This window comes from Furipterus horrens, unplaced genomic scaffold, assembly GCF_987537825.1.
Source record: "Furipterus horrens unplaced genomic scaffold, mFurHor1.1.pri manual_scaffold_3, whole genome shotgun sequence".
NCBI lineage: Eukaryota > Metazoa > Chordata > Mammalia > Chiroptera > Furipteridae > Furipterus > Furipterus horrens.
In genome coordinates this window covers 159,510,910-159,533,481 of record NW_028327173.1, presented here as the reverse complement: position 1 = coordinate 159,533,481, position 22,572 = coordinate 159,510,910, and the positions used below count along the sequence as shown (strand labels likewise).

Genomic DNA, 22,572 nt, shown 5'->3' with positions numbered 1-22,572 from the left:
GCAATTTTCCTGAATTAAAAAAAATAAAAACAAAATATAAAACTTGTGACAACAGATAAATATTTACTGAACAGGATAACTTCTGGCTTCATAAAATGAGTTTGAGGGTATTCCCTCCTCTTCAATTTTTTGGAAGAGTGTAAAAATTGTTAGTATTCTTTAAATGTTTAGTAGAATTTACCAGTGAAAACTGGTGCTGGCCCTTTATTTCTTAGAAGGTTCTGATAACTGATTTAAGCTCCTTACTTGTAATTGGTCTGCTTAGATCGTCTATTTCTCCATGATTCAATTTTGGTAGGTTGTATGTTTCTATGAATTTATCTGTTTCTTTTAGGTTGTTTAATTCATGAGTGTACAATTGTTCATGATAGTTTCTTATGATTCTTAGTGTTTCTGTTATCAATTGTAATGTCTCCTCTTTCACTTCTGATTTTTATTTTAGTCTTCTCTCTTGTTTCCTTAGTCTAGCTAAAGAGTTGATGGACATTTGGGTTGCTTCCACCTTTTGGCTATTGCGAATAGTGCTGCTATGGACATGGGTATACAAAATATCTCTTCCAGACCTTGCTTTCAATTCTTTTGGGTATTCCTGTACCCAGAAGTGGAATTGCTTGATTATATGATAATGATAATTATTTTCTTAATCCTCACCCGAGCATATGTTTTTATTGATTTTTAGAGAAAAAGGAAAGGGGGAGAGATAGAGGGAGAAAGAGAGAGAAATATTGATATTAAAGAGAAACATCAATTGGTTGCCTCCTATATGTGCCCTTATTAGGGACCGAACCCGCAATCTTTTTGGTGTACAGGATGATGTTCCAACCAGCTGAGCCTCCTAGCCAGGATGATAATTCTATTTTAAATTGAAAACAAAATTTATTTATTGATTGTTTTTTAGAGAGAGCAAGACAGACAAACAGACATTGATTTGTTGTTCCACTTATTTATGCATTCATTGGTTGATTTTTGTATGTGCCTCTTGCAAAGCTTGGCATATCGGGACTGTGCTTTAACCAACTGACCTACCCACCCAGGGCCTATTTTTAATTTTTTGAGGAACTGCCATTCTGCTTGTCATAGCATCTGCACCTTTTTACATTCTAACTAGCAGTAACCAAAGGTTTCAGTTTCTCCACATCCTTAACATAACTTATTTTCTCTTTTTTTGATAGTAGCCATTCTAATGGGTACAATTGGTATCTCATTGTGGTTTTGATTTACTCTTCAATGCCATTTTAATTTTACGTGTATCTTTTTTTTTTTTTCAGGTTTTTTTTTTAATGTGTTTTATTGATTATAATATTACATTTGTGCCAATTTCCCTTCCCTCTGCTCCCCTCCACCCGGTGGCCCCCCCTCCCTCCAGTTGTCCCCCCCTTTTAGATCATGTCCATTAGTTGTGCATACAGTTCTTCTCAACCTCTCTCTGTCTATTCCATTCCCTCCTACCATGATCCTTAATTCCTATATCATCTCCCTCCCTCTCCCCATTCCCCCTCCCTGTTGACCTCCCCCCAATATGTTCCCCGTACCTATAGTTCTTTTTCCACTCTCGTTGCCTGTTTAGTTTGCCTTTGTTTCAATTCCCTAGCTTCTGTTGTTTCTTGTGATGCAGTTTTCATTTTAGATTTCATAGTTTTGATCCTCCTTTTTCTAAACCAGTCCCTTTAACATCTCATATAACAGTGGTTTGGATCTAATGAACTCTTTCAGTTTTATTTTGTCCTGGAAACACTTTCTCTGTCCTTCTATTCTGAATGACAATTTCGCTGGATAGAGTATTCGTGGTTGTAGGTTTTGGATTTTCATTACTTTGAATATTTCTTGCCAGTCCCTTCTTGCCTGCAGGGTCTCCCTTGAGAAGTCAGCTGATAGTCTAATTGGGACCCCTTTGTACATGATTCTTTTCTTCTCTCTTGCTGCTTTTAAGATTCTCTCTTTATCTTTAATTTTTGACATTTTGATTATAATGTGTCTTGGAGTGGTTCTCCCTGGGTCCAGTTTTTTTGGAACTCTCTGTGCTTCCTGGACCTGTAAGTCTATTTCCTTCCCCAAGTCTGGGAAGTTCTCCTTTATTATATTTTCACTCAATTTTTCAAGTTCTAGTTCATCTTCCTCGCTCTCTGGCAAACCAATGATTCTTATGTTGGGCCTTTTATAGCTGTCCCAGAGGTTTCTGATCCTCTCATCGTTGCTTCCCATTTCCTCTCCCTGCATTGGTTGACTGCTTGTTCCTTCTCCATATTCCAGTTTGTTGAAATGAACTCTGGATTTTTTTTCCTCACCATCTGTCTCGTATGTGGTTTTGTTCCTTTCGTTATGAGTGTTTTTCGCTTCTTTCTCATCTTTTTTCAGATCTTTTGTGAATTCTGTAAGCCACCTGATAACAATGGCCCAGAACTGAGCATCTGACAGGTTTCTTATCTGTTCATCTGTCAGGTTCTCCATCTGTTGCCTGGTGAGCTGTGCCACCGGGATTTCTATAGTTGTCTGCCTCATTTTGACAGATGCGTTTTGTTTTCTTGGGCCGGCTGTCGGGGGCAGTGCCTGTGTACTTGTAATGACCCGTTCGGCAGCCTTTCTTGCTGTGCCGTGGTGCTTTGTCGTCACAATCCAGCGACCGGTGCCTGTCCGCGACCTATTTCGCAGCCCTGTGGCGCTTTCTTTGGGGGTGGGGGTCCAGGATGGATTCACACAGTTATTCCGCTAGGAGACCGGGATCCGTCCTCCCGCCCCCCTGGGCCTCACTGTTCAAGGCGATGTGGTGGCTGCTTTCCCCAGCGTTGGGGTCGCGAGCTGCCGGGGGTTCGACTGCAGCTGGGGTTGTTCTCCCCGCCGCTGTCCCAGGTGCGACCGCAAACAGCACCGCCCCCTTTCGCTCTTACCTGCCCAAAGGGCGCTGCTGGTTTATAACTTCAGATGTTGGGCTTCCGTGTAGTTTTATTTTCTGGAATTTCTAGTTATCCTTTGTTTTGAAGTAGTTGTATTCCTCTCTAGTTGTAGAGGGAGACCTAGCGCGTCCGTCTAAGCCTCCATCTTGGCCGGAAGTCCTACATGTATCTTTTAAACTCACCTCTTCCCCCTCCCCTTTTATTTATTTTATTTTTTAAGATTTTATTTATTTTTTTTTAGAGAGAGGGGAAGGGAGGGAGAAAGAGAGGGAGACAAACATCAGTGTGTGGTTGCCTCTCATGCGCTCCCCAAATGCGGAACCTGACCCACAACCCAGACATGTGCCCTGACTAGGAATCGAACCGGTGACCCTTTGTTTCTCAGACTGGTGCTTAATCCACTGAGCCACCTCAGCCCGGGTCTCCCACCCCTTTTAAAAGAATTCTTAGAGATATTGGTAAGTAGAATCTATAATTTTGCTTCATCTTCTCCTCTCTTATCCCATCATTTGGCCTAATTCTTTTAACAGCTTTACTGAGATGTAATTCATATACCATAAAGTTCACTCTTTCAAAGTGTACAATTTTGTGTTTTATAATTTAGTCACAAATTATGCTATGATCATGACTATCTCATGTCAGAACATTTTCATTACCTTAGAAAGGAACTCATATATTTATTACCAGTCATTCCCCACTGTTCCTTCCTTGAGGTCCCTGGAAATCACTAATCTTTCTGTCTCTACAGATTTTCCTATTCTGGACATTTCACATACAAAATATGGTCTTTCATGTCTGCCTTCTTTTAATTATTATAATATTTTGAGCGTTTATCCATGTTGTAACATATGTGAGACCTTCATTTCTTCTATGGCTGAACAATATTCCATTGTATGAATATACCACGATTTGTTTATCCATTCATCATTTGGTGGAAGTTTAGGTTCCTTTCACATTTTAGCTGTTGTGAATAGTGCTAATGTGAATATTTGCTTACAACAATTTGTTTAGGTACTTGTTATTAATTCTTTTGTGCATATACCTGGGAGTAGAAATGGTGGGTCATTTGTAATTATGTGTTTGACTTTTCTGAGGAACCACCAAATGTTTTCCATAGCAGCTGCACCATTTTACATTCTCTGCAGTAATATATAATGATTCTAATTTCTCTACATCCTTGTCAACACTTGTTATTTTCCATTTTGTTGGTTGTAGTCTTCCTAATGGGTGTGAAATGGTATCTCAATGTGTTTGTTTTTTTCATGTGAGGTGAGTAATGTGCCAATGTTATAACAAGGTTTGAGGAAGGCACATCTCTCAAAACAGCATGAACACCCAGTCATCACACTTATGAACTACAGAGGGATTTCAGTGTGGTTTGGATTTTTATTTCTCTAACACTAGTGATATTGAGCATCTTTACAGGTGTTTCTTAGCCATTTGTATATCTTATTTGGAGAAATGTCTATTCATGTCCTTAGTCCATTTTAAAAAATTGGATTATTTGTCTTTTTGCTGTTGTGTTTTAGGAGTCCTTTACATATTCTAGATAGTAGATCTTTATCAGATAACTTTATTTCCAAATATTTTCTCCTATCTTGTAGATTGCTTTTTTTCACTTGGTAGTATCCTTTTAACACACAAAAGTTTTAAAATTTTCATGAGGTCCAATTTCTCTATTTTTTCTTCTGTTGCGTAAGCTTTTGATGTCAGTCATACTACCTAAAAATCTATTCCCAACTTCAAGGTTAAAGATTCACCCTAAGTTTTCTTCTAAAAGTTTTATGGTTTGAGCTCTTATATTTAGATTGTTGATCCATTTTGAGTTGATTTTTGTGTATGATGTAAGGCACATGAATATTCAGTTGTCCCAACACCATTTTTTGAAGACACTATTCTTGACAATCTTATAAAAAATCAGTCATCTCGTTGATGTATGGGTTTATTTCTAGACTCTCAATTTTATTCTATTGCTCTGTTGTTCTATAGGTTTATCCTTATGTCAGTACCACACTTTTGTTGATTATTATAGCTTTGTTACAAGTTTTGAAATCAGAAAGTGTGAATATCCACCTTTGTTCTTTTTAAAGCTCTTTTGGCTATTCTGGGTTTCTTGCAATTCCATTTGAATTTGAACATTGGTTTTTCTATTTTATCATTATTTTAGCATATCCATTGTTATCCAATAGTTATCTTTGACACTACCTTTCTTATACATAACATTCAGTCAAGTGTACTAACCTACTTCCTTTTTGTATATGTATATCCCAGATTCACAGCATCTGTGTAGGAATAAGCATTCAATAATCATACATATATCCACTCTTTTGTTTACTTCAAGCTTTTTCAGAGGTATGGTTAAAATACATTTTTCTTTCCTATGTCCTCTCGCTTCACAGGGCTTCAGAGATGTTCTGTGGAAGGTTTTTCAGAGCTCTTACAACTTGAGCACAAGACAGTCGATCTTCTGCCTCCCTTTTTCCCAAGTCCCTGAATCTAGATCCTAATGAGCTTCTTGGGAAGTCAGTTAAGGTTTATAAGGAGATAATTTTAGCATAATATTGTTTGGTTTTTTTTCCAACCCTCTGTATATAGAAGTACGTGGGCCATCCTTTGTGGAATTAAGCTTGAGTACCAGTTGAATTGTTGCTAAAAATAGGACTGTGGAAAAGAGGTGAAAGGTGTAGTGTCATACATTCATAATACCAATTAGTGTGTTTGTTAGCTAATCATCAAATTCTTCCAAAAAAGTGGAGTTTGGAACACTCACAGGCAAATTTCATGAGGCCAGAATTAACTTGATACCAAAGCCAATAAAGACACTACAGGGAAAGAAAAAACTACAGGACAATATTCCTGATGAATATAGATGCAAAAATTCTATACAAAAATATTAGCAAAATGAATGTAATAGCACATTAAAAGGATGGCACACCACGATCAAGTGGGATTCATCCCTGGTATGCTAGGATGGTTCAACCTATGCGTATCAAGAAATGTGATATTCCAGATTAATAGAATGAATAATAAAAATCACGTGATCATTTCAATAGATGCAGAAAAAAATCTGACAAAATTCAGCATTCATTCATGATTTCAAAAAAACTCAACAAATTGGATATAGAAGGAGTGTATCTCTACATAATAAATGCCATATATGACAAGCCCACAGCTCACATCATAATAATTGGTAAAAGACTGAAAACTTTTCCTCTAACATCAGGAACAAGATAAGAGCACCCATCCTCACCACTTATATTCAACATAATACTAGTAGTCCCAGCCAGAGCAGTTAGGCAAGAAAAATAAATAAAAGACTTCCAAATTGGAAAGAAAGAAGTAAAATGATCTCTGTTTGCACGTGACGTTATTTTTTATATAGAAAATCCTAGACTCCGTGAAAAATTGTTATAGCTAATCAATGAATTCAGTAAAGTTGTAGGATATAAAATCAATATGCAAAAATCATTAGTATTTCTATACACTAACAATTTTCTGAAGGAAGGAAGAAATAATCACATTTACCGTGGCATAAAAAACAACAATAAAATACTTAGGAATAAATTTAACCAAGAAGATAGAAAGTTCATACACTGAAAACTATAAAGACATTGTTGAAAGAAATTGAAGAAGATACAAACAAATGGAAAAGTATCCTGTTCTTATGGATGGAAGAGTTAATCTTGTTAAAATGGTCATACTACCTAAAGCCATCTATAGATTCAATGCAATTTCTACCAAAATTCCAATGGCGTTTTTCACAGAAATAGAAAAAAACTCCTAAAAACCATTTAGAACCACTCTGTTGAGAATTTAAATTGGTACAGCCACTATGGAAAACAGCATGTAATTTCTCAAGAAATTAAAAATAGCGCTACCATTTTTAAGTGCACAGTTCAGTGGCGGTAAGTACATTTACATTGTAGCACTGTCCTTTTCTAGAAGTTTTTTACCTCACAAAATTGAAACCCTCTACCCATTAAATGATAATTCCTATTCCTCCTTTTCCTAAAACCCTGGCAACCACCATTTTACTCTCTGTTTTTATGAATGTAACTGCTCCGGTACCTCACATAAGTAAAATCATACCATATTTGTCTTTTTGTGACTGACTTATTTCATTTAGCATAATGTCTTTCAGTTTATTCGTGTTATAGTATGTCAGAATTTTTCCTTTTTAGAGCTGAATAATGTTTTATTATTATTTATATAACCATATTTTGTTTATCCATTTATATTGTCATTTATACTTAATCACATATTTACCATTTCCTGTACTCTTCACTCCTTCTTATAGATCAGAATTAGTGTCTGGTGCCATTTTCTTTTAGCCTGAAAAACTTTCTTTAGTATATCTTGTAGGGCAGATCTGCTAGCAATGGATTCTCTCAGTTTTTATTTTTCTTGGAATAAGTTTACTTGGTCTTAATTTTTCTTTCTTTCTTTTTTGCTATTTTCACTATATTTTATTTTATTTTATCTTTATTGTATTGTTTTCCATTACCCTTTAGTCCTCTTATACCCCCCCAGCAGTAACCCCACTCTTGTCCATGTCCATGAGTCCTTTTTCGTTTTGCTCAATCCCTCCACCCGCTACTGTCCCCCTCACTGCCAGCTGTCATCTGCTCTCCATCTATGAGTCTGTCCCCATTTTCCTTGTTAGTTCAGTGTGTTCATTAGATTCTACATATGAATGAAATCATATGGTATTTGTCTTTCTCTGACTGGCTTATTTCACTTAGCATTGTAGGGGCACTAAATATTCCCTGTAAAAAGTTTCAGTATGTAAGTATGTAAGGGCTTTAAATGTTCTTTGTAAGAAGTAGCAAGAATTTACTAAAAGGCCTTGGAAAAAGGAATGTAAGGAGTGTTATAGCAATTAGTGATTTACAAGCTAAAAGCACCTCAGCCTCTATCACCTTCCATTTACTTGTGTCTGGTTTATAACATTTGTGAAGGTTGTGCTTTGCAGAATGTCTAGCCCTAAGAAAATAAATTGCTTCGCAGGGAGTTCGTCCCTTTTCTGAAGAGCTATGCTGCAGCCGGAGATAACCTTATAGCCTTGCGAATTTCTGTTCCTGTTACTGCCAAGACATTCCTGCAGTCCGGCCCAGCCCCCTCTTCCTAAGGCTGTTTCCCACCAAAGAAGAAACAAAGAAACTGCACGAGTATAAAAACCCGGCGTTTAGACTCCATTGTAGGTTGGAGCATGTTAAAGACCAGCTCAGGGTCTGCCCAACTCCTGGCCATTATTAAAATCCTTTGCTTAACTTTATACACCGCTTCAGAGTGTTCAATCTCGCCTATGTAGCTGTAACAGCATCATGTTCTCCAGGTCCATCCATACTGTCATAAAGGGTAAAATTTTCTTCTTTTTTATGGCCAAGTAGTATTCCATTGTGTAAGTGTCCCAAAGTTGTTTTATCCACTCCTCTGTTGATGAACACTTGGGCTTCTTCCATATGTATCTTGGTGATTGTAAATAATACTGCTATGAACATAAGGATGCTATGTTCTTTCAAATTGGTGTTTTGGGTTCCTTCAGATATATTCCAGGAAATGATATCTCTGGGTCAAAAAGCAGATTCATTTTTAATTTTTTGAGGTATCTCCATACTGCTTTCCACAGTGGGCTGCACCAGTCTGCATTCCCACCAACAGTGCACTAGGGTTCCCTTTTCTCCATATTATCCGCAGCACTTGTTTGTTAATTTATTCATGATAGCCATCCTGACAGGTGTGAAGTGATATTTCATTGTTTTAATTTGCTTTTCTCTGACAATCAGTAACATTGAGCATCTTTTCATATGTCTACTGTCCATCTGTATGTCCTCCTTGGAGAAGTGTCTATTCATGTCCTTTGCCCATTTTTTAGTGGGGTCATTTCTTTATTTGGATTTGAGTTTTGTAAATACTTTATAAATTTTGGATATTAACCCCTTATCAGGTATATCAGCGAATATATTCTTCTGTGAGTTGTCTTTTTATTTTGTTGATGATTTCCTTTGTTTTGCAAAATCTTTTTAGTCTGATGTAGTCCAATTTGTTTATTTTTTCTTTTGTTTCCCTTGCCTTGGAGATATAACTGATAAAATATTGCTATGAACAATACCTGAGATTTTGCTGCCTATGTTTTCTTCTACAATTTTTATGGTTTGGGGTCTAACATTTAAATCTTTAATCCATTTTGAATTTATTCTCGTGTGTGGTTTAAGATGGTGGTCTAGTTTCATTTTCTGCATGTATCTGTCTGATTTTCCCAGTACCATTTCTTGAATAAACTATCTTTAGCCCATTATATGTGCTTTCTTCCTCTATCAGTATTAATTGACTATAAAGCTGTAGGGTTATTTTTGGGCTATTGTGTTCCATTGATCTGTGTGTCCGTTTTTATGCAAGTGCCATGCTGTTTTGATTACTATGGCCTTATATTATAGTTTGATATTAGACAGCATGATTCCGCCAACTTTGTTCTTCTTTCTCAGGATTGCTGTTGCTGTGCAGGGCCTTTTGTGATTCCATATACATTTTTGAAATATTTGTTCTATTTCTGTAAATCTATAGATTGCTTTGGGTAGTATGGACATTTTAATGATATTCATTCTTCCTATCCATGAACACGGTATGTGCTTCCACTTATTTGTTATCTTCTTCAATTTCTTTCTTCATTGTCTTATAATTTTCCAAGTACAGTTCTTTTACATCCTTGTTTAGGTTTATTCCTAAGTATTTTATTCTTTTTTAAAAAAGATTTTACTTATTTATTTTTAGAGAAAGGGGAAGGGAGGGAGAAAAACATCAATATGTGGTTGCTTTTCATGCACCAACTGGGGACCGGGCCCACACCCCAGGCATGTGCCCCAGCTGGCATTCTAACTGGCAACCCTTTGGTTTTCAGGCTGGTACTCAGTATACTGAGCTATACCAACGAGGGCCTATTCTTTTTTATTTTTTTAAAATTTTGATTTATTTATTGTTTTTCTATTACAGTTGTCCCACTTTTTCCCCCATTGCTCCCCCCTCCCAAGGCCTATTCTTTTTGAGGCAATTGTAAATGGATTGTTTTCTTAATTTCCTTTTCAGTTGGTTTGTTATTGGCATATAAAAATGCAGCTGATTTCTGGATATTAATTTTGTATCCTGCTACTCTGCTGAATTCATTTGTCAGTTCTAGTAATTTCTTGGTGGAATCCATGGTCAGGTGGGATTTATTCCGGGAGTGCAAGGTTGGTACAACATTTGCATATCAGTCAATGTGATTCACCACATAAACAAAATGAAGGATAAAAACCATATGATCATATCATTAGATGCAGAAAAAGCATTTGATAAAATCCAGCATCCGTTTATGATAAAAACTCAGCAAAATGGGAAAAGAGGGAATATACCTAAACATAATAAAGGCATATACGGCAAACCCACTGCCAGCATCATAATCAATAGGCAAAAACTACAAGTGTTCTCCTTAAGATCGGGAACAAGTCAGGGATGTCTGCTTTCACCTCTCTGATTCAACGTAGTATGGGAAATCCTAGTCACAGCAATCAGACAAAAAGAAATAAAAGGCATCCAAATTGGAAATGAAGTGGTAAAACTGTCTTTATTCGCAGGTGACATGATATATTGTACATAGAGAACTTCATTTTTCTTTTCGTTGAGACATTTTATTTGCGCGTATGTATTACATTCCTAGAAGAAGAATCCCAGGATTTTCCCACTTGTGTCTTCATCTTGATTCTTCATAGCCCATGATGCTTGTTGAGGTTGTCAGTCCAGTGAAAACAAACTGACAGGTTAGGAGCAGGTTTTTCTGCCATTTTTCTAGATCTTTGAATTGCACATTAAATCTGGGGCTGATGACTCCATGCTTGTTTAACCTGCTAGTTAGGTTCATGATAAATTTCCCAGCTCTGTGGTCATCAGTTATTTCAAATTTGCCAATGTAACCATGCTTCATCATCACGATTAGAAACCGGACAATGTCTTTGGAACATGGCCTAATAACGACCTGGTGTTTGCCTCTCTTTTCAGCATTGTTGATACTCTTGAGATCATCAACCTGAACATCCGGGTGCACCATTATGACAGCACAGAAAGATGGCAGGAAAAGTAATCTTCATATTTAAAGAATGGTTTTGGTTTTTTTGGATTTGTGGTTTATAGTTTTTATCTGTTGGTGCTTTGAACAAATCATTTCACTGTCTTCTGTTCTCCATTGTTTCTAATGAAAAATCAGCCTTTAATTGTATTGTTCCCCTATACATGATGAGCCTTTTTTTTCTCTTTTAAGATTTTCCTCTTTGTGTTTAGCTTTTTTACTAATTTTGTAGTTTAATTAGTTGGTTCTTTGTATTTATTTTACTTTGGATTTGTTGAACTCATTGGAGCTATAGATTAATATTTTCATTAAATTTGAGAAGTTGTTACAAATTATTTTCTTGGAATATTTTTCATTGAAAAACAGACATTTTAATTAATAGATTATAGCAATTCTAGGTTCTGTTTTATTTATTTGTTTCTTTGTTTATTCATTCAAAATTATTTATTTTTTAGTAACTTGCCTAGACTTTAATTGTGAAATCAGACTAGTCTCCTTTGGATATACAGCTGCTGATGTCTCTGCTAAATTTTTAAATTCATGTATTTTAGACTGCTTTCCTTAGAGGTCTTCCCTGTGTCTGTATAGCTTATTAGTTGATGTTTTGGGCAGAAGTGATAGAGGCTCCCACTCTTTGCCTATTTATTTATGTGTCGGTTTGAGAACACCTTAAAAGTTGGAGCCAGTTCTCCTGCCTTCCCTGGTTTCATTTTATGCCAGGCTTCCTGGGTCTCCTCCATGTACACATAGCTTTCTGTTTAGCCAGGACAGTATGGTGAGCTTACCACAGACTTTCTATGGCTCTCATTTATATGATTTTTATGTTAATTTTCTGACTAGTCAGTCACTTACCCTAACCAGGACCTCAACCTCAGACCCCAACTGCAAATTTTTTCTGTTTATTCCCAACTAAGTCTACAGGTTTTTTCCACCAAAGCCACAGGTTTTTACTGCCCCACCCTGAAAGGGGCCCACCCTTTCTTCCAACAAAGCTGCTAGGTTTGTTGTTAGTTGCATGTTGGTGAAGCTGCCAGCCTTGTTATTCTAGCTGGAAGTGGGTGGTTGAGAGCAACCTCAAGCTAAAGGGCACAGCCTCCCACTGTTCTTACTTGTAACTTCAGCAGTTTTTCTAGAACAAACACTTCTCAATTTGCAGGCTGTCTTTGGTTAATTTCCAGTGCCTTGAAATCATTGTTTTTGATAGACTTGTCCAGTTTCATACTTGGTATGTATAGATGGGAATTGCCAGCCTCTTCATCCCTCCATAAATGTACATTTTCTTTTATAGATGAATTTTACATTTGTTTATCAAGCTTTCCAAGAAGCTTTCTTGGTATTTTGATTACATTTATATTGACTTTAGAAGTTCATTTACAGATCACCAACATATTTACAATATTGAGATTTCTCTCCAAGAACATGGCATTTATCTCCATTTGTTCAGACTTACTTTATATCTCCAGCAAAATTATTTAACATCCATAGGACTTGCTCATATTTTGTTAAGCTTATTGTTAGCCTTTTAAAGTTTTTTCTGGAAATTACTAATGAATAATTTTTCCATTGTATTTTTCTAATTGTTTATTGCTAGTTTGTAGGTAAGTTAGTTTGTTTTTATGAGTTCGTATTTAGTTGATCTGAGTAACTGCCTTGCTGAACCTACTTTTGGTTGTAATAGTTTGTTAGTTTGTTATTTGGGTTCTTTTAGGTAGTCTACAATATTATTTACAAATAATGATAGTTCTGTCTCCTTATAATTCATATTTATATTTCATATTTTAAAAATTCTATTGTATCAGTTACCTCTAGGACAATAGTAAAATATAGGCATATGGGCTAGAAGTATTTCTAATGCTTCACCATGAAATTGGACCTTGTATGGGTCTTTTCAGCAAGCTAAAATTTTTTCTGTTATTCCTAGTATCAACTGATATTTTGTCATGTACTTAGGTCATGTTGTTTTTCTCTGTTGATTTTCTAATATAAATAAGAAACACACTATTTGACCAAGACGTATTATAATTTTAATATTTTCTTCAGTGTGCTAATATTTTATTTATGATTTTTGCATGTAATTCATAAGTAAGATTAGTTTAGAAGGAACAGTGCCTTGATAAAACATTCATTCCAAATTAAAAGGAATATAGACTTCCCTGTCTTCAGGAATTGGGTTTAGGAGCTGCTCATCACTCTCCTATTAGTTAAATTTGCTGTCTGTAGTAAACCAATATCCCATATTTTATGGCATCCTTTTTTGAGCACTATGAAGCACTTAAAACTCAGTTTCTTCATGTGTGATTATTGCTTTTCTAGCCTTCCAAGTTTTTGTTACTAAACATTCCTTCTTTATGCAGTATGTTCCCCATATTATTTTTTGTCTTAATAAAAGAACTTCAAGAATTGCTTAACATTTGTCTATCTCTGTTTCTCTTTGATGTATATAGTCTCTCTTTTTATTTTATCATAAACTTTGTGGTATTACCTCTTCAACTTCTTCTCATCTTTCTAGTTCCTTCTGTCACATGCTCTCTGAAGCCTTTCTTGGTCCCTCCTTTTCCATATTACTCCCTAAAAGAGACTATTTTTTGTCTCTAAGATAGCTTATTACAAATTAAATTACATATATGATTATATATAATATATATAATATACATATATTTCCCTTAACTTCCTCTTGGTTATAATAACAGAACTTTCCTGTTACTTTTGATTATAAGAATAGTCTCATTTTTGGTAATTAAGACTGTCTTAGCAGTTTTAAAAACTTTTCAAAGTTCACTCCACTTGCAGGGATCATGATGGATGAGGGTGTTCTGACTTTTCACATACTTTTCCCTTCTTCCATGTGTTGGGGAAAAGAGGGAGGAAAGGAAAAAAGGCAAACATATAATTAAACTGGGTGAAGTTGTCATCTTCTCTTTTTAGGTTGTGGCTGCCTCTGGCTAACACTGACTGTTCATCAGTCCCTGCTGTCAGGCATTAAAAGCAGGCTCATTGCCACATGTAGATTCTTCCTGGCCCAACCTATTGGCAGCTGTCTGAACTTAGGACTCATAGTAATTAGCATCTTTTTGCTTAGTTTAGGCCTTAAATACAGTTCTGGGACTACAGAAAACTTCTGCTCAATAATCTATGAAATTTATTTTAAAGTCAGTGTTACACAGTTCAATAGAAAGATAACCAGTCTTCCAAAAGAGGGTATTAAATTATGCAGATGTTACAGTGTACTTCTTCAGTATAGTTTTCATATGGATAATGTTAATTCTATATCCTAAAATAATTCAGGCTCTAGGAAACTTGGTCCCAGCATGTCATTCTATTATTATGCCAGATGTATTATTTAAATGTGTATTAATTGGCATTTAAATTAATGAAACAAAATTAATCAGTTTTTCAGTCACTTTAGTCACATTTTTAAAAAAATCTGAAATAATTATACATGTATTAAACCTATAAAAAACCTCCTAATATAGCCCTGTGGTTGAGAAAGAGCCACATTTTTTAAAGTATATTTCATTAATTATGCTACTATAGTTGTCCTATTTTTTCTCCTTTGCCCCCCTCCGCCTGGCACCCCCCTTTCTTCTAGCAATCCCCCACTTAGTTAATGTCCATGGGTCAGGCATATGGGTTCTTATGCTTCTCCATTTCCTTTACTATTCGTAACATCCTCCTATCTATTTTGTACCTACCAGTTATGCTTCTTAATCCCTGCACCTTTTCCCTCATTCTCCCCCTTCCCTTACCCCACTGATAACCCTCCAAATGATCTCCATTTCTATGATTCTGTTCCTGTTCTAGTTGTTTGGTTAGTTTGTTTTTGTTTTTGTTTTTTAGATTCAGCTGTTGATAGTTGTGAGTTTGTTGTCATTTTAATATTCATAGTTTTTTATCTTTTTCTTAAATAAGTTCCTTTAACATTTCATGTAATAAGGGCTTGGTGACGTTGAACTCCTTTAGCTTTACCTTGTCTGGGAAGCACTTTATCTGCCCTTCCATTTTAAATGATAGCTTTGCTGGATATCTTGGTTGTAGGTCCTTGCTTTTCATCACTTTGAATACTTCTTGTCAGTCTCTTCTTGCCTGGAAAATTTCTTTTGAGAAATCAGCTGACAATCTTATAAGAACTCCTTTGTAGGTAACTCTGCTTTTCTCTTGCTGCTTTTAAGATTTTCTCTTTATCTTTAACCTTTGGTGTTTTAATTATGATCTGACTTGGTGTAGTTCTCTTTGGGTCGAACTTGTTTGGAATCCTCTGTGCTTCCTGGACTAGTATGTCTATTTTTTTCACCAAATTAGTGAAGTTTTCTTCATTACTTATTCAAATAAGTTCTCAATTTTTTGCTCTTCTTCTTATCCTTCTGGCATCCCTCTGATTCGGATGTTGGCACTTTTAGAGATGTCCCAGAGTCTTCTTATTTTCTCCTCATTTCTTGGAACTGTTCTGTTTGAATGTTTATTTCTTCCTTAAGTTCTAAATCGTTGACTTGAACCCTGGCTTCCTTCCCTTCGCCGTTGGTTCCTTGCAGATTTTCCTTTATTCCACTTAGTATAGCCTTCATACCTTACTTTATGTTTTTACCATACTCAGGGAGTTCTCTGAGCATCCTTATCACTAGTGTTTTGAACTCTGCATCTGATAGGGTAGCTATCTGTTTTGTTTAGTTCTTTTTCCAGGGTTTTGTTCTGTTCTTTCATTTGGGCTATATTTTTTTGTCTCCTCAATTTGGCAGCCTCCCTGTGTTTGTTTCTGTGTATTAGGTAGAGCTACTTTGACTCCCTGTCTTATGCACCTGTTAAGTTGCATGGGATGGAGCCTTAGGTATTTGCCAGGGCAGGGCAACCTGCTTCCCCATTTTGAGGCTTTTTATGTGGGGGAGGAGTTGGAGAGGTGACAGTGCTGCTGCCTGGCTGCTGGAGGTTTGTTCGGCATTCACCCCTTTCCAGTCACTTCACCTACCTCCTGTATGCAGCTGGCGCCCCTCTACCTGTGGTCATGGTGGTGGTTCCCAGAGTTGGTGGGTTTGCGTACATTCTAAGACCATACAGGCCCTTTAAAGAGACTCTCCTGTGAGACTGACAGTTTCTTCTGCCACCCCAACCCCCACTGGTTTCTACAGGCAGAAGTGACAAGGCTTTAGTTTCCCAGTGCTGGAACCCTGGGTGGTGGGGTCTGTGGGGCTGGGATCACTTGTTCCCAAGGTGCCCTTCCCAAGTTTTACCCACCTCATGTGGATGTAAGACTCCCTATTCTGGTGACCACTATCACCATCGCCTCACTGCTGCCCCCTTACCACTGCCACACCATGTCCTCTCTGCCCCCATCTACCCATCTCTGCCCCTCCTACCTGTCTCAGTGAATATGGCTTCTTTAAATTCTTGGTTGTAGGACTTCCATACAGTTCAATTTTCTGGCAGTTTGGGTGTTTTTTTGTTTTGAAGTTAGTTGTGATTCTTCTTATGGTTGCACAAGGAGGCAGAGCATGTCTACCTATGCCTCTATCTTGACCAGAAATGAAGAGCCACATTTTAAGAGTGGTAGTGGCTACTGACTTGGATAGCACAGAACATTAGCATCATCAGAAAAAGTTCTGTTAGACGCTGCTTCTCTAGAGGCTAGAGGTGAGAATTTTTGTTCTCTATAGGAGAGAGGTGAGAATATTTTTATTACTTTAGGAAAGTCAGATACATAGAGTCAATCATATACACCAACCAGTTACTTTATTTCACAGAGGTGTTTTTTATTCCCATATGAGGGAAGTGTATGAAAGGGAGAAAGTTAACATGTTCCTATGCGATTTACTGCTTTTAAACTTATTTGACATTTAGCTTTCCACATAGAAACTTCACATAACAACCATGGCAAGCTAGCTGGCAATGGGATTCAAAGTTCAAACATATTCACCCACAGAGACAAACTTCTTGGCTTATTCTTTCTGTTTTTCTTCTAAATATTCCCTCATTCCTCAGGTGAAGGTTGGCACAACTTCAGTCTTAAGACAATGTAGGACTGGCAAAAGTAGAAAGGCAAACATTTGTGTGTGTGTGTTTGTGTGTGTGTCTGCGTGTGTGTGTTTGGGTTTTTGGAAAAGTGACTTGACTTTTATAATAGAAAAATAATTCTTGCCCTTTGATATAATCTAATTGAATCCCTCCCCATATTTTACTTATGAGTAAACTAAGGCTAGAGAAATTGATTGCCTAATATTATATCCATAGTTAATTGTAAATCTGAACTCAAACCTGTTTCATGACACCCAAGTCATTGGGCATTTTGCTAAATTATTTGTCATTCCCATTTTAATTCTTTATTCACTACTAAATATTGCTGTAGACACAATGAATGACAAGAGTTTTAAGATAAGAATAATTAATGATTATAATTAATTTATTATTTTTAAGCTATTGCTTTTTATATGTTTTAAACATTTTGGTAATGGTAATTTTTTTTTACAGATTGAAGAAGAAGAAAGGAAAAAAATAGAACATATGAAAGAAAATGAACGGATAAAAGCAACTAAAGAACTGGAAGCCTGGAAACAACGTCAAAGAAAAGCTGAAGAACAAAAAAAAATTCAGAGAGAAGAGAAGTTACATCAACAAGAAAAGCAAATTGAAGAAGGGGGAAAAAAATTAAAACATAAAAGTCTTACTAGAAATTCAACATCTAGAAATCTTGCCACAAAAGGTATAATGGTTATTTTAATATTTTCCTGGGAAGGGAGTCCTGGTGGTGAAGTATATAGGTCACTTTTATTGTTGTTATAATGTATTTCCAGTATTCGGTCATTATTTTGGTTTATTAAGAATAAGAATTGCAATATAAAGACTAGAGGAAAAGATTTATTTTGTCTTCTAGGATGTAGTGAAGTTTTTATAATAAAATGAGCAAAGGTTTAGTGTTGTTTTTGCTTGTGTGCTTCCCTTTGAAATTCATGCAGGTGTTGTTAAATATGTGTATAACTTATGTCAAAAAAGACTTGGAGTGGACTTTCAGTGCCAGGGATATTCATTTATTTCTTTAGAGATAAGAAACTAGAAATTTTATTAAGACTTTTTCTTCACCTCATTCAGTAAAATGAGTGAACTTAAGCAAACAAGGGTTCTTCTCGCATTTGACCCTGATGTGTTGAAATATAGTTAAAAGAACACATTTCTTTATTGAAAGGTAAGAGTTTGATTTTATCTCATCTTAAAATACTAAACTTCGTTTTGTGTGTATCTAGCAAATGAAACATTTTGTAGTAAAATCACTTGTGTGATAGTAATAATTAACATTTATTGGTGATCGCTTTATGCCAGGTGACTTTATTGGTTGTTTCACTCAATCTCACAACAACACTGTGATAAGTGCTGCTGTTCTTATTTTAGAGGAAATAGATGTTCAGAACGGATAAACAAATACCCAGTAAGTAAGTCTGTGGTATTTGAACCCACATCTATCTGCATCTGAAACCTATGCTCTTTCTACTCGGCTGTAAGTCATTGCCACTTTAACAGTGAAGTCTAGCATATTGAAAAGTCATTTAGAGTGAATATTAAGCAGTAACCATTGTTAAGTTTATATATTTTATTGTGGTTTAATATTGATTGACACACAAGTTAACTACCACAATACCTTCTTCTTTAATGCCACTTCAACAAAATATTGATACCAGCTAGAGTATATGAAAACATTTCTTTCCAAATTTCAAATACTGCTAAACAAATAGTACATTTTCAAATACTATTGGATCCAAAACACACTTTTACAAGTAAGAAGTATCCTCAAGATCTTGATGATGCTGATTTTTACACAACTTATTCAATTTACTAATACTTTATAAATGATTTTTAAAGCGATTCTACTTATTTATTTAAAGAGAGGGGAAGGGAAGGAGAAAGAGAGAGAGAAACACTGATGCGTGAGAGATACATTGATCTGTTCCCTCTTGTACACCCCCAACTGGGGCCCTGACCCACAACCCAGGCATGTGCCCTAACCGGCAACCTTTTGGTTCTCAGGCCAGCATTCAATCCACTGAGCCACACCAGTCAGGGCATATAAATGATTTTTAGCTCATCTTCATATTGAGATTCACTTACATTTTTCTTTTTTCTTTTTTTTAAATTTTTATGTTGATTTTAGAGAGAAAAAAATCAATTTATTGTTCCACTTATTTATGCATTCATTGGTTGATTCTTGTATATGTCCTGATCAGGGATTAAACCCACAACCTTGGTTTATTTGGATGATACTCCAATCAACTGAGCTACCTGGCCAACTGTACTTTCAATGATGGATTTTACATTCCTTCTTATAGAAAATATCTTCGGTTTATTGGTATAGGATTTTAGAGCTAACTTTGATGTGTGACTTATTTAAAAGTCAGTTTGACTGTTAAGTAGAAAATGAGAAATAAATAATGTACTAATATTGTTTTTGAAGGGAGAGATTCAGAAAATATGTTTTCTAAGAAGTTAAAGGAAGACAGTATTCCTGCTCCTCGCTCTGTTGGCAGTATTAAAATCAACTTTACCCCTCGAGTATTCCCAACTGCTCTCCGGGAATCACAAGTAGCAGAAGAAGAGGAGGTAGGTGTACTTGCTGTTAGTTACAGTGACCACAATGAAAATACTTTATTTTTATTTTATCTGTTCCAAATAAGCACTAGGTCTGAATTTTTCAAGTATTTATTAAACTAAATATATTACTTCATGAATGTGTTTTCCTCATGAGAAAAATATAGTTTGCAGGATTATTTTTTTGGCTCCAGAATGCTGATGACAGAACTCTGATTTACTATGCAGTAGTCTTGCTTATTCCAGGAGATGAACTATTTATTTTACCAAAGGTATCATTTTCTATAATAGATTTGTAAAGTTTAGATCAGTATGTGTTGTGTTAAGAACAGATTTGGAAATGTATTATTAATATATTATTACATAAAAATAAAGCAGCACAAGTAATAAATATCTTAAAAGGGAAAAAATATATATTATTACAATGAATTATTAATATCAGATATTCTAATGTTTGATGCTTCGGAGTTAATATTTTTCATTCACTTATAAATTCCAGAGCCTTGGGATTTTAAATATTGTATCTTAACTTACATAAGCACTAACAACTGCATTTCTTTACTGTAAGATGTGAACTGATACCTCTCTCAATTGAAAAGTTGTAGATATAATTGAAGGTACTTAAGATATAATGATAGTTTGTAAATATTAACATTTTTCTTTTTATTAAACAATATATTACTTATATATTTTATTATTTTATATTATTGTAAAATATAATTATAAATTTTTTAATATTTGAAAATAAAAATATAAACTAGAAAAGTAAAATAATACTCACATGAATTCCCAAATTTGGATGAAATTTGGACTAGAAATTTTTATTTTTACCCAGCAAGTAAAGTTAAAAAACATTTTTTTTAATGTATAAAAATTGAAAGTTTAAAATCACCTTTTTCAAGTACTACATTATTAGTCTGCTTGGGCTGCTATAACAAAATATTGTTGACTGGGTGGGTTTAAACAACAGACATTTATTGAATATTTTGTGGTTCTGGAGGCTGGAAAGTCCAAGATCAGGGTGCTGGGGTTGGGATGGGTGAGGGAAGAGCATGAACTCTGGTCTCTTCCTCTTTTATAAGGACACTAATTCTATCATACGGGCCCTATCATCATGACATCCTCCAAACCTCATTACTTCCCAATGGCCCCACCTCCAGATCTCATCACATTGGTGGTTATGATTTTAACATAGGAATTTTGGGGGATGCAAATATTCACTCCATAAACAAATAGTACAGGTAACCCCTGTATGACACGGCTGTTAGGTTCCTAACAAATGCTGTCTTATCCGAATCCGTGTTATATGAAACAAAGAACTAGTACAAAAAGGTTGGTTAGGTTCCAAAAATTAAAACATACTATTATATTTTTATAATTAAGAGAAATATCTTTATAAAGCAATTTTCATCAAAAGTATTACATATTAACATGAATTAAGTAATGTTTTCTTCATCATCACTACTAAGCTCCATTAACCAAATGCATTTTCTTTTTGACAAGATATCCTCATTCTCTGAACTTTCTTCAGCATTATCTTGATTTCTATGCTCTACTTTTTGACAAAAATCTGTTATTTTAGATTGCTTGCTTTTAGCTGAGAGATCTTTATAAATTACATTATAAAGCACTTTTGAAGTCCTCTCTTAAACTTTGTGCTCCTTTCAGTGCAAGGATCTTCATTTACAAAATGTGACTAACTGTTTGGCTAAGTCTAGGCCTTTCTTTACGCTTTTTAGAGCAAACTGTTGAACTCCTTCGTTTTCATCAGTGCTATTGTCCCCTAAGTTATCTTGGCACATTCCAGATGTCATTTCCACCAAAATTGTTTCATCAGTTTCTTCTTCTACCAGCAATTCTTGGATATATTCTACTGTCATACGAAATACCTGCGTGAATGAAAAATTTTAAATCTTTTGCTCTTAAAAGTTTTTATCACATTCAGTATTATACAGGGATTTCCCTAATTTTGTCTTTATGGGAGTTTTCCCCAATTCTCTTAACTGTGTTAGAGTGCAACAGTGTTATAGACATGCTGTGTTATATGGGGGTTTCCCCAATTCTCTGTGTTGTAGAAGTGCCGTGTTATATGGGGGATACCTATATTTCTTATGTAGGAAGATGGGAAATCAAAAATAACTGTCAATAACAATAAGACCTTTGTGCCATTAATCAGACTTCATTCTCATTTCAGTGGCTGCACAAACAAGCAGAGGCACGAAGAGCAATGAATACAGATATTCCTGAACTTAGGGATTTAAAAGAAGAGGAAAAGAATCCAGAATGGTTGAAGGATAAAGGAAAGTAAGTTGTTTGAACTCTGGCCATTTGATTTATAATAAATTTATGTAGACAATAGTTTTTCCTCACATTTTCCAGATATCTTGACATATATGTCTGTATATGTGGTTGTTGGGGAGGGATAATGCAAAAAAAACATATTAGGTAGGCAGAGCAGCCCTGGCTGGTGAGGCACAGTGGATTGAGCGCTGGCCTGTGAACCAGAAGATTGCTAGTTCAATTCCCTGTCAGGGCACATGCCTGGGTGGTGGGCCAGGTCCCCAGTTCGGGGCGTGCGAGAGGCAACCAATGTTTCTCTCCCTCTCCTTCTCCCTTTTCCTCTCTCTTAAAATAAGTAAATACAATGTTGTGTTTTTTTTTTTTTAAGTGAAATTATATAACAATTAAGTAAGGCTACTTTTATTTATTTTTAAATATATTTATTTATTTTTAGAGAGAGGGGAAAGGAGGGAGAAAGAAAGAAAGGGAGAGAAACATCAATGTGTAAGAAATACATCAATCAGTTGCCTCTTGCATGTCCCCAACTGGCCCACAACCCAGGCATATGCCAGCACTTAATCCACTGAGCCACACTAGCTGGGGCTATTTGTTTCTATATTTAAATGTCATAGAAATGAAAAAGAATCACATATTTTGGATTGCTTATTAAAATCCTTTTTTGGCCCTGGCCTAGTAGCTCAGTTGGTTGAAGAGTCGTCCCATATACCAAAAAGGTTGTGA

The 22,572-nt window shown here is 35.6% G+C and overlaps 1 protein-coding gene, 1 non-coding gene and 1 pseudogene across 2 annotated transcripts in view; 1 reads left to right on the top strand and 2 right to left on the bottom strand.

The window, feature by feature from the left end:
• DNAAF4 (dynein axonemal assembly factor 4) overlaps positions 1–22,572 on the top strand; it is a 50,740-nt gene that overhangs the window by 6,746 nt on the left and 21,422 nt on the right. The window contains exons 4-6 of the mRNA XM_090272007.1: positions 17,446–17,677; positions 19,418–19,563; positions 21,746–21,855. Of these exons, the coding sequence (XP_090128133.1) occupies positions 17,446–17,677; positions 19,418–19,563; positions 21,746–21,855 (488 nt within the window). The remainder of the gene's footprint in view (positions 1–17,445; positions 17,678–19,417; positions 19,564–21,745; positions 21,856–22,572) is intronic.
• Positions 4,155–4,258, bottom strand: LOC150016527 (small nucleolar RNA U13). Its single transcript, XR_016510373.1, has one exon. It is a non-coding gene; the product is annotated as a small nucleolar RNA U13 (small nucleolar RNA).
• On the bottom strand, positions 10,581–10,971 carry LOC150016526 (small ribosomal subunit protein uS8 pseudogene; annotated as a pseudogene).